Source organism: Agelaius phoeniceus (genome assembly GCF_051311805.1).
Source record: "Agelaius phoeniceus isolate bAgePho1 chromosome W unlocalized genomic scaffold, bAgePho1.hap1 SUPER_W_unloc_2, whole genome shotgun sequence".
In the NCBI taxonomy this organism is placed as follows: domain Eukaryota; kingdom Metazoa; phylum Chordata; class Aves; order Passeriformes; family Icteridae; genus Agelaius; species Agelaius phoeniceus.
Genome location: NW_027509867.1, coordinates 7,131,595 through 7,143,147, shown reverse-complemented (window position 1 = coordinate 7,143,147; position 11,553 = coordinate 7,131,595). Strand labels below are relative to the sequence as shown.

Below are 11,553 nucleotides of genomic sequence, written 5' to 3'. Positions count from 1 at the left end.
ATTCTTTTTAAACAGACAGTGAGAAAACATTTTTTAGGTCCTATTTAGGTTTTTTTTTTCCTGTTAATACAATGATATGTGCAATCTCCAATTGACACTGAATCCAAGTACCTCCTCATGCAGTTTGAATTGATATGAAAATCAAGACCCTTCATGGCTGACAATCAATCAGACTCTGTCCCTACCCCCAGCCCACTATTTCCCCCATCCAAGCCCTGGCACTCAGAGCAGCCTTGTGCAAATCTGAGCTGACTATGATGTTGACTAGTGTGGTATTTATTTGAACTTCAGAAAGACTGGACAACTCCCTGATGCTCAAAGCATGAAACCAGTCAGTTGAGAGGCACTTGAATGACCAGAGAGCATCTGGTGGAGAAAATCTGGAAGGAATGGGAAGAATAAAGTTCCAGAGAGCCTAGTGAAGAGATGCCCTTAGACATGGCCATTTAAAGAAGAGAGCTGCAAACACATGAAGGAAGAGCGAGAGGAAATATTAGACTGAATATTGGTGAATATCTACACAATAGAGGGGGGGATCAGTATTTCTTCTTTTGCCATTATTAGAAGAATCCAGTAGATCCAGGAAATTCCTGTTCCTGATGGGAAAACTTTGCCATTTCTTAAAATACTCAAGTGACCCAGATAATAATGATTTGCTTGTATATTATGAAACTAACAGGAATTAAAACTTGTGTCCCTTTCCAGGCAGACATCAGTTGTGTGTCTATGAACAGGCACTTGTGCCACTTCTGCCCTGACGTGCCCAGCTGGGATTGGATCTCTCCCAGAGCACCTGAGGGAGAGCAGAGCACCTTGCAAGCTGCAGGTCCCTGACAGCCCCGCAGGGCTCATGTCCCATCAACATCTGCTCTGCTCCAGTCTGAAACAGGGCCCAGCATGGTGCTGGGATACTCAGAGAGCTGAGGTGTGTGCTGGAATTCAATGGCCTCCCCATCCCGCAGCAGCCCTGCATTTCCCTGCTGCAGCCTTGGTCTCCAGCCCAGCCATGGAGGCTCTTTGGGCTCTGGAGTGTTGCTGCAGCCCCCAAGGGCAGCTGAGCTCTGCCTTTGGCACAGTCAGGCCTGGCCAGCGCAGGCCATGCTCAGCAATTGCTTGTGTGTGCCTGGCCTTGCTGTCAGCCCCGGCAGTGGCTGCGTGGCCCCTTTGTGGCCCTGTTCTGGCCCAGCCATGGTGGCCCAGCCCCTGTGCAGGCCCAGCCCAGGCCAGGAGCATTGCGGCTGGGAAGGGCCCCTGTGCCATGGTGCCCACAGCAGCCTTGGGGCTCTGTGCCCCATGGCCTCCCTGCTGGGCAGCCTCTGCCAGCTCCTGCAGAGCCCCTGGCACCTGTGGGGCTGCACAGACAGCCCTGCCCCGGGCTCTGCCGGCCTCTGGGCCAGCAGAGAGGCAGCCAGGGCTGGCCATGGCCGGGAACAGGCCCTGAGCCCTGCAGGAGGATGGAGCTGGGCCACAGCCAAACTCAGCCCAGGCCAAAGCTGGACTCAGCAGCCAGGGCTGCCAACACATGGGCACAGAGGCTGGCACTGACAAATGTCCTGGGCCCCCTCCCTGCTCTGTCCCTGCCACCAAGGGCACAGAGCAGCCTCCTCTCTGGGCCACTTGCCTGTTTGCAATGCCTTGCACAGGCGCTGGCCCTGCCCCACAAGGCCTGGCCTGAGTCCTGCCCCTGCACGCTCGGCCAGGCTGAGATGGACACTGATGGTTTCTGGGCCAGGCTCTCGGAGCCCAGCCCAGCTCCCTGCAAGCTCTGCCAGCTGCCCTGAGCTCTGGGCAGCACCAAGGGCCTCTCTGAGCCCAGCCCAGCCCAGCTGGCTCTGGCCCCACAGCTCTGCTCAGGCCAGGCTGCTCTGGCCACTGGCCCCACGGCCTCAGCCCCTGCCAAGGACACAGCAGCAGCTGCAGCTGCCACAGGACTCAGCCCCAGCCATGGGGGAAGGTGCTGGGCCAAGGCCAAAGGAGGCTCCCTGGCTGCCCTGCTCCCCTGGGGTTGAGGTGCTGAGAGCTCTGCAGCCCCTGCTGCCATCCCATCTGCCCAGGGCAGCACAAGAGCCCCGGCCTTGGGGCCCTCAAGAGCTGCTCCTACTCCAGGCCCAGGGCCCATGCCAAAGCTGGGGCAGCAGCCACAAAGCTGTGCCCATTTCTGTTCATTGCTGCTCTGATGGGGATGGATCCTCAGCCACTTGGGGGTTGCTGATGAATTTTACTGCTCCAGAGGCCTCTTCTATCTGGAGCTCTTCACTTCAGGAATTCGGTGACAAAGGCTCCCAAACATTTGTTCAAAATATTTGAGCAAGAAAAACCTCTGGGAATAATCTATGTTTTCATTTCTTCTGTGATTAATCAGACATATTTCAGAAGAGTATTTTAAGTGAATCTGCTATATTGATAAAATGCCAGGAGAATTGTTATGTATTCTTTGGTTTTCTTTTCTTGTTAATAGATTGATATCAGCAATGTCCAACTGATATTGACCCTCAGCACCTTCTAATGTAGTCTGAATAGATATGAAAATCAAGACCCTTCATGGCAGACAATCAGTAACACATTTTCCCCAACACCCCCACCATGTCCCTCATCCAACCCCTGGAACTCCTATGGATCAGGAATGGTGTGGCCAGCAGGAGCAGGGCAGGGATTCTTCCCCTGTGCTCAGCACTGGTTGGGCAGCACCTCGAGTGCTGTGTCCAGTTCTGGGCCCCCAATTTAGGAAGGACATGGAGGGGCTGGAACGTGTCCAGAGAAGGGCAACAAGGCTGGGAAGGGGTCTGGAGCACAAATCCTGTGAGGATTGGCTGAGGGAGCTGGGGTTGTTTATCCTGGAGAAGAGGAGGCTCAGGGGAGACAAGGCAGTGTCAGGGCACAGGTTGGACTTGGTGATCTCCAAGGTCTTTTCCAACCTTGATGATTCTGGGATTCTCTGAAACCACCCTTGGAGCAGTTGCAGGATGAGCCCTGGGCCTCCTCTGCAGAAGCTCCAGCAGCCCAGGTCCCTCAGCTTCTCCTGGCAGCACCAAAGCCCATCCTGTCAGTCCTGCAGAGCCTCTGCAGCTGCTCCTCATTGCCCAGAACAGGGAGCCCCAGAGCCAGACACAGCAACCCAGATGTGCCCCCCTGGCCTGGGGTGCCTCTGGAAAGGGAGCAGCAGCAGGCACTGCAGGAGTCTGCAGACAATTCCTGCAGCACTTGTAGGATGATCCTGCTGCCCAAGGGACGTTCCCATGGGGCCAAGTCAGGAACTGTAATGGGGAGTGGGGCCAGAGAGGAAAGGGCAACCAGGGATGGGCTGTTTGCAGGGGAGGGAACAGGGCTGGGCAATGGGAAGAAATTTGTCCAAGGGAAGAGTGGAGAAAGCAAAGGTGAAGCCAAGGAAATGCTCAGGGCAGTTTGGGGGTGGCTGCCAGGCAGCCCTGGCTCTGAGCAACAGCGTCTGCAGTGGCACAGGAAACTCCCAGCTGATGGGAACAAACTTTCTGGCTGAGTGCAGAGGCCAGGACAAAGCTGAGTGGTTTCCCTGGTGTCCCCCAGGCCTTGCTGGCCCCAGGGGCTGGTGGCATTTGTGCTCCCTCAGGTTCATGTCCCCACAGCAACAGCATGGGGGTGCTGGCCCTGCTGTGTGCAATGCAAACAGGGGCTGCTGAGGCAGTGCTGCCGTGTCTGTGCCTGCAAGGATGGGGCACCTGTGTGAGCTGGGGGAGAGGCCAGGGCTGCAGAGGGGGGATGTTGTTGGCAGCTGCATGAGGACGCTCTGGGACGCTGCCCTGGGCTGTGCAGCGCACTGGGCATGGATCAGCCCCTGCTCTGCTGCTCCTTCCCGTCTGCCCCAGGGCCCTTGCAGAGCCCCAGCCATGCTGTTTGCCCCCAGCCTGCACACGGCCAGCCTGGGGCTGCTGACGGGGGTTTCTGTGCTGAGCATTGGCCTGGCCGTGTTCTTGAGAGAGCCTGGGCAAGGAGCCTGGAGCCCCCAGGGCCTGGCCTGAGGCGTCAGCGCTGCCCCAGCAGTGCCCATGGCCTGTCCCTGCTGCAGCCCCGGCACTGCCACCCCCAGGGCTGTGCCCGGCCCCGAGAGCACTCAGGCCCTGCAGCAACACCAGGGCCACCAGGGCAGCGGGGCAGGGCCACGGCAGCAGCACTGGCAACACCAAGTGCTGCTGCTGCTGCTGCTGCTGGGCACAGCTGCTGGGCCAGCACTGATCTGCCCCAGCTCTGCACACAGACATTGCTGCTGCAGCTCCAGAGAAGGCAACAAAAGGGCATCTCTGCAAGCCACCGAGAGCACAGCTCCTCATTGACACAGTCTGTGTCCACAGGGAATGTGGAGAGGAACAAAATGAGAAATGGCACAAACAATGGCTTTTCTTTGTGGTCAAGATTAAAAAAACTAAAACAAAGGAGAAGAACCTCTGAAATTAAGCCAACAAGTATCAAAGGTGACTTTTATTACAAGTGGTTTGCAGAAATTGACCAGCAGTTTAATGTTTCTGAAACCATCGAGTCTTCAGTCTCCACACTGCAGCCTTGAGCTCCTGGTTCCTCAGGCTGTAGATGAGGGGGTTCAGGGCTGGAGGCACCACTGAGTATAGAACTGACACTGAAAGATCCAGGGATGTGGAGGACATGGAGTGGGGTTTCAGGTCAGAAAATGTGGCAGTGCTGAGGAACAGGGAGACCACGGCCAGGTGAGGGAGGCAGGTGGAAAAGGCTTTGTGCCGTCCCTGCTCAGAGGGGATCCTCAGCACAGCCCTGAAGATCTGCACATAGGAGAAAACAATGAACACAAAACAACCAAAGCCCAAAGAGAAGGAAAACACAAGAAGCTCAAGTTCTCTGAGGTACAAGTTTGAGCAGGAGAGCTTGAGGATGTGAGGGATTTCACAGAAGAACTGGCCCAGGACATTGCCATGGCACAGGGGCAAGGAAAATGTATTGGCTGTGTGCATGAGAGCATTGAGAAAAGCACTGGCCCAGGCAGCTGCTGCCATGTGGGCACAAGCTCTGCTGCCCAGGAGGGTCCCGTAGTGCAGGGGTTTGCAGATGGACACGTAGCGGTCGTAGCACATGATGGTCAGCAGGCAAAGCTCTGCTGAGATGAAGAACATAAAGAGAAATAGCTGAGCAGCACATCCAGTGTAGGAGATGTTGCTGGTGTCCCAGAGGGAATTGTGCATGGCTTTGGGGACAGTGGTGCAGATGGAGCCCAGGTCAGCGAGGGCCAGGTTGAGCAGGAAGAAGAACATGGGTGTGTGCAGGTGGTGGCCGCAGGCTACGGCGCTGATGATGAAACCGTTGCCCAGGAGGGCAGCCAGGGAGATGCCCAGCAAGAGGCAGAAGTGCAGGAGCTGCAGCTGCCACGTGTCTGCCAATGCCAGCAGGAGGAAGTGCCTGATGGAGCTGCTGTTGGACATTTGCTGGGGCTGCACATGGGCACCTGTTCATGGGAAAAGGACATTGAAGAGTTAGAGGAGATTCCTGTAATCAAAATCAAAGCCATTTCTCATACACCCTCCCCTGGAACACACAGACAGCCTTTGGTGTTTAAGAGTTCTAGGGTGTTCTTTTTAAGCTCCCCCTATGTCTCTTCTTCTATTCTTAGATATCAGAAACTCTCAGGCTGAGGGCAGAGGCTTGGTTGGGGGAACAGGAGGGAGGGGGCTTGTTCAGAGGGAGGGGCTGCACTGGAGGGGCTCCTGTGGGCATCTCTAAACTCTCCTTGCCACAGCATTTCTTGCTTTTACTTTGCCTCATTTCCTGATCCTCTCTTTGCTTCCTGGAGATTTCCCTCCTCCAGGTGTTTCCCTGTGCCTGATCTCTCCCTGCCACCACTCACAGACCCCAAATCTCTGTGCACTCTCCTTGGCCCTACAGACCCCTGCCTGTTTGCAGGGCACTGGCTGGGGGCAGGTTCTGTTTGCAGCTTGGAGAAAGGACAGCTCAGACTGAGCCTGATGGCTCCAGCAAAGGTGATGCTGCTGCTGTCCATGGGCAGAGGGGCTGAAAGCACATTAGGGATCTCCTACTGATCACTAAAAGTAACAGTTGGGATGTCTCAGGCACTTGTCAAAATTCATAATTATAATTCATAATCAACCTTTGTACTTATCCCCCCCTCCCTGCCATTCTCCAATAGTAGGAAACTGAATACAAAGTCTTTGAAAGTTTCCTCATTTTTTACAAAGTTCTTGTCTTGGAAATATTCTATGACTGATCAGAACCCCTCAGCATGTCAGAACTCCATGAGCATTTCACCTCCCGTGCAGCAGAAATACCCAGAGTTGCACTCACAGAGTCTGCAGGCATTGGGATGTTCCAGCTTGAGGAGATGGCTCCAGGAGCTGCAGCTGCATTGTCCTGCAGCCAGAGGTTCCTGTGCCAAGGGCTGGCAGTGATTGTGCCCCAGGCACTTCTCAGCCCCTTGCCAGCCCTGACTGATTGAAGCTCTCTGTGCCTCTGGGCTGTGCCCGGGCTGGCTGCAGGCAGTGCCCCAGCCCTGCTGGGCTGGCACAAGAGCTGCTCATCCAGAGAAATGTGCTTTTGAAGCTCTTCTTGGAGACCAGGAGCTGCCTCTGTGCCAGGAGCCCAGCCCAGCTCAGCAGCACAGACACAGCACAAGGACTTTAATCAGCCTCTGGGGCTTTGTGCTCAGGCCCTGAGCATCAGTCCCTGAGAGGGAGCTGAAGAAACCTCTCCAGAACTCCAAGGCAGAATCCAACTCCAAACTTTCTTGGACTTTTAATGGGTCCCAGAGAGGGACACGACTGAGCAAGTGTCCCCAGGCCCCAGGCAGAGCAGAGAACTGCAGGCAGGGATGACAGGTGGGGACAAAGAGAAGCCAAGTCTTGGTGCCCTGGGGCACAGCAGGGTCTGTGCCACCAAGGGCTGGGAGGAGACACCTTGTCCTGAGGCCCTGGGGCCTCCTGGCACAGCCCCAGCCAGGCTGGGCACTGTCAGCCCCTTGTGCTGCCCTCAGCATCCCCCCCTAGCCCACATCCCAGTGGCCTCAAGGATCTGCTGCAAGGAGTCCCTGGGGAGCCTTGCTCAGCAATGGCCCTGGGGGCTCCTTCATGCTCCCTGCAGGGACTGCAGGTTTTTCAAAGGACTTTGGCTTTGGCTTTTGCCTTCGAGTCTCTGAGAGGTTTGTGCAATCAAGGCCTCCAATTATCTGCTGTAATTAGTCCCTGGAGAGCGTTATACTGACACTCAGTGCTGCTCAGTAATGCTTTGAGCTTCTCAAATTTTTTAAGGTAGTTTGGAATTTCCTTTCCACACTGAGACTCTGTGAGAGGTTTTTGGTCAATCCTGGCCTCCAATTCTCTCCTCCAAGGAGTCCATGAGGAGCCTGTGTTGGGCATGGACCTCACTGAGACCCATTCATGCTTTGAGACACTTTGGGGTTTTCTTCTGACTTTGACTCCTGGCAAGGTTTGTGCAATCTCCTCTCAGGCCCTGAGGTTCAAGGGCTCAGCTCCAAATGCACCACGGGGCTCATCAGGATGCAGCAAGTACTGACAAAAAATGGCTCTGCCTTGATTTCCTTCTGCTCTAATGCAGTTTATCAGGAATGTATCTGGAGTGATTTTGGTTTGCTAATTTGAGATTTCTCAGCCAATGCATCTATTAGTGCAGTGGGATAGGTATTGGCTAATTACCATTGCACTCACTGGAATATATTTACTCATTTCCTGCTGTGAGATAGGATTAGGAGAAAAGAAAAGTAGGCTCAAAATTTTAAAAGGGTCTATGGAAAAGTTTATTACCAGTAAATAGGAGAAAGATTAATAAGAATCTGAACACTTCTCCTCTCCCTACAAGCTTTTCTTTCTTACTGACAATGCAAGGAGACAAAACCTGAAAGTTTCAGTCAGTTTACACCATCTAGAACAGTCTTTCTTCAGTTCACTTAGGGAGAGGAGTCTCTCTTTCATGCTATGGAGACTTCTCCATAAGATAAAAGTTCGCTCGTGGCTCTCAATTCCCACAAATAGCAGCTGCTCAGAAAATCTGCAATTGTCAAGTCCCTCCCATTTTTCACAGCTTTTCCCACAGCTGTTTTTATGGGCAATGTCAGCTTATGGGGTATGAGTTTAAAGATGAGCTGTTCAGGAGCAAAGATTCTCTTCATCTATTTCTGAAATCATCTTCATCTCTGACAACAGAGATCTTCTTCTCTCCCTGAGGGCACAGGATCTCACCACTCTTCTCTCTTTCTCTGTTTAAACTTCTGATGGGATCACAGCTAGTTCAACATTTGCCTACTTTAGCATGGAGGTTTTTGCAGAACAGGTCATCTCCCCATATTTTCAATTAGTTGTAGAGAAAAAGAGAGTCTGATATATTAATTACATCCTTCTCCATAGCTTTACAAGAGGATTTCAGCCCCAAGATCAAGGCATCTCCTCATCCCTCCCATCTGGGGCTCAACTTCCCCTTCAGTGACCTGGGTGCCTTCATGTTGCTCCTCTGTGTGCCTGCAGTTTGTCCTTTTCTCTCACTGGAGGGAGGATGGAAGCACTGAAAGAGTTCATATCTCACCCGGGGCCTGCAGATGGTTCCGTGCCCCCGGCCGGGCTCGGTGCTTGCGGCCGGAGCTGTTTTACGATGGAGGTTTCTGCAGCGGCTGCGCTGGGGCTGTGTCAGGATGGGCCACGCTGGGGCAGGGCCAGGATCTCAGCAGCCAGGCCAGAGCACAGCAGCAGCACGGCCGGGGGCCGATGGCTTCTCCTGCCCCTGCCCGGGGCTTGCGGCTGAAGCCCAAGGGTGGCAGAATCTTGGCCGAGCCGGCCCGGCCCGGGGCTGCTCCTGGGGCCCGGCGGATCCTGGCTGGGCCCGGGCTGGCGGCGGGGCAGGGCTCAGCAGGGCCCAGATGTTCCCAACTGCAGCCATGGCCCGGCCCGGCCTCGGCCCCGCGGCCTCCCCTGCCCTGCCCGGCAGCCGATGGGGCCTGGCGGGGTCCCTGGGAAGGGGCCCGGCCCCACAGCAGGAGCCGCCCGGCCCGGCCTGGCTGAGACGGGGCCGGGTCAGCCTTGTTACCTCTGTGCCAGCCAGAAGGGAAAGAGACCCTCCCAGGCTTTCTCATCTTTAACATGTGTCTTCACAGAGGCGTGTACAGTTTCCTTCATAGTTTAACAGATTGTCAGTTCTCAAAGCTAATTACTGATTGATGTTTTTGTCAGACATGGAGGAAACTGCTAGCAGCTTCTCTTAGAACATCACTTTCGTGATGCAAAACCACCACAACAGCGCAGAGCACAGAGCTCCTTTGTCCATATATAGTGCTCATGTGCCCGAGGTTTCAAAATACCTCCCTGGGAGATCTCTGGGCCCCGTCCAAGGTGTTTTCAAATGAAAACATTCAGCTCAGAGTCTAAGAAAATCACCAGAGGACAGGGCCAGCCTGACCTGTCTGTCCTGGCTACTTTTGTCTGAGATCAGTCCTTGGATATACAGAATTGAGAGGCCAAATTCTAATTTTGGCCATGGTCCCTGGACCTGAAAGCCGGTTCTTTTCCATAGGAAGGAAGGAACAGAGCCCCAGTGTTTCAGGGGCAGATGAGAAATGGCCACCAGAGGCCAAGGCCAGCCAGAGCAAGCAGGATTTTGTTCTGAGTGATATCCTTGCATATAGGAATTGCTTTAGGGAGAGTTTCAATTTTGGCAATGGGCATCTGAAAAGGGGGGCGGTTCTTTCCCATAGCAAGAAAAGCATGGAGCCCCAGTTTTCCAGGAGCTGATGAGAGGCGGCCCTTGACATTGCAGCATCAGCCAGACCTGTCAGGGGACCCCTGGGAAGCCAAACCAGCCAGGCCTGTTCCATGTTCCCTCAGTTCCATGGGGCCCCACAGTGTCCCAATGGTCCCTTCCTTCCCTGAGGCCCTGAGGAGTCATAATGCCCCCTTGGTGACACCAGGCCCTGAAGGGTCCCCATGGTCTCCATGGTTCCATCAGGCCCCACAGAGCCATAATGGTCTCTGGGTTCCATGAAGCCCCGCTGTGTCACCATGGCTCCTTGGTTCCATGGGCTCCAGTGGTGCCACAAGGATCCCCTTGGTTCCACGAGGTCCCCACAGTGTCCCAGTGATCTCCATGGGAAGGGAAGGACCCAGCCCCAGTGTTGCAGGGGCAGTCACCAGAGGTCAAGGCCACCCAGGCTTGATGGTACTGGCAGATTGTGCCTGGGAGTAACCTTTGGATATACAGAATTTTGGAGGTGGAATCCCAATTTCAGACATGGACACCTGGAGGATAAGGATGGTTGTTTTCCATTGGAAAGAAACCATGGAACACTGATTACACAGTGACATTTGGGGATCTATGGGGAGCATTGGGGATCGTTTCTGCACCTCGTGACCCAACAGGAGCTTTTCTAATAAATGTTGCCTGAAGCTCCCACTGTGCTCATGACAGGAACCCATGTGAGTGTCAGGGCCATCCCGGCTCTTTGGCAGCCTGGGGACTCCTGGGATGTCACCATGGAATGGCTGTGACTGCCTCTGACCACAGGGCTCTTTACCATCCCCAGAAAGCCCTGGGAAGTCTGCATGGAGCCCCTGTCTCTGCCTGTGACATTCCAGCTCTGGAACAGCCTGGAGACTCTTGGAAAGTCCCTATGGAACCCCTCTGAGGGCCTGTGACAAATCTGATACTTAGCAGGCAACCATCACCATCACCTCTGTTGCTATGGTCAGTTTCCATGGCAACCATCACCAGCCCCCTGTTGCTATGGTCAGTTTCCATGGAAACCATCAACAGACCCCTGTTGCTATGCTCTGTCCTTTGGCAGCTCCATGGAGACCCCATACCAGGGGTGGTTGCCATGGACACCAGCTCAGGCCTGCAGCCAGAGCCCATTGCCATGGCAACCATTGGCAGCCCCCATCCCCAGGCTGATGGGATCCCAGAAGCACAGAATTGGCTGAGCTGGGAGGGACCCATCAGGATCCTCCAGTCCAACTGCTGGCCCTGCACAGGACACCCCAACAATGCCAGCCTGGGCCTGGCAGCGCTGGCCAAACGCTGCTGCAGCTCATAGAGCCCTGGAGCTGGGACCCTTCCCTGGGGAGCCTGGCCAGGGCCCCAGCAGCCTCTGGCCAAAAACCTTTTCCTGACATCCAAGCTGAGCCTGCCCCGACTCAGCTGCAGCCGGTCCCTCCACTCCTGTCCCTGGGCACCAGAGGGAAGAGGTTCCCACAGCCCCAGCCAGGGACCCGCTCCCAAGGCTGCTGCCATGGCCACCAGGGCTGGCACCAGCTGGGATGCTCGGTTTCCACGGGCCGGGCTTCAGCAGTGGGATTCCCCAATTTTCTGCTCCCGCTAAAACCGCGCTGCCCTCGCTGCCCTCCCGCCTGCCATGGAAAGCACAAAAGGCAAAGATCCTGGGCTGGGATAAGAACAATTTATTGGGAACAGCAACGGGATACGGAACAAAAAGGAGCAGAAACAATACTGATAACACAAGTGATAAGAAAAAGGGAAAACTACAACACAACTGACTGTCTCTTCCCGGCTACAATTTTCCCCTGCCTGGAAAGGGCACCCGTCTTG

At 54.8% G+C, this 11,553-nt stretch overlaps 1 protein-coding gene across 1 annotated transcript; it reads right to left on the bottom strand.

Annotated features, from left to right (window-relative positions):
* Positions 1-4,487: 4,487 nt before the first annotated feature.
* On the bottom strand, positions 4,488-5,252 carry LOC129131458 (olfactory receptor 14C36-like). The gene has a single exon (XM_054650450.2). It carries the CDS (start codon positions 5,250-5,252, stop codon positions 4,488-4,490), a length of 765 nt encoding a protein of 254 aa, XP_054506425.2.
* Positions 5,253-11,553: the final 6,301 nt, after the last annotated feature.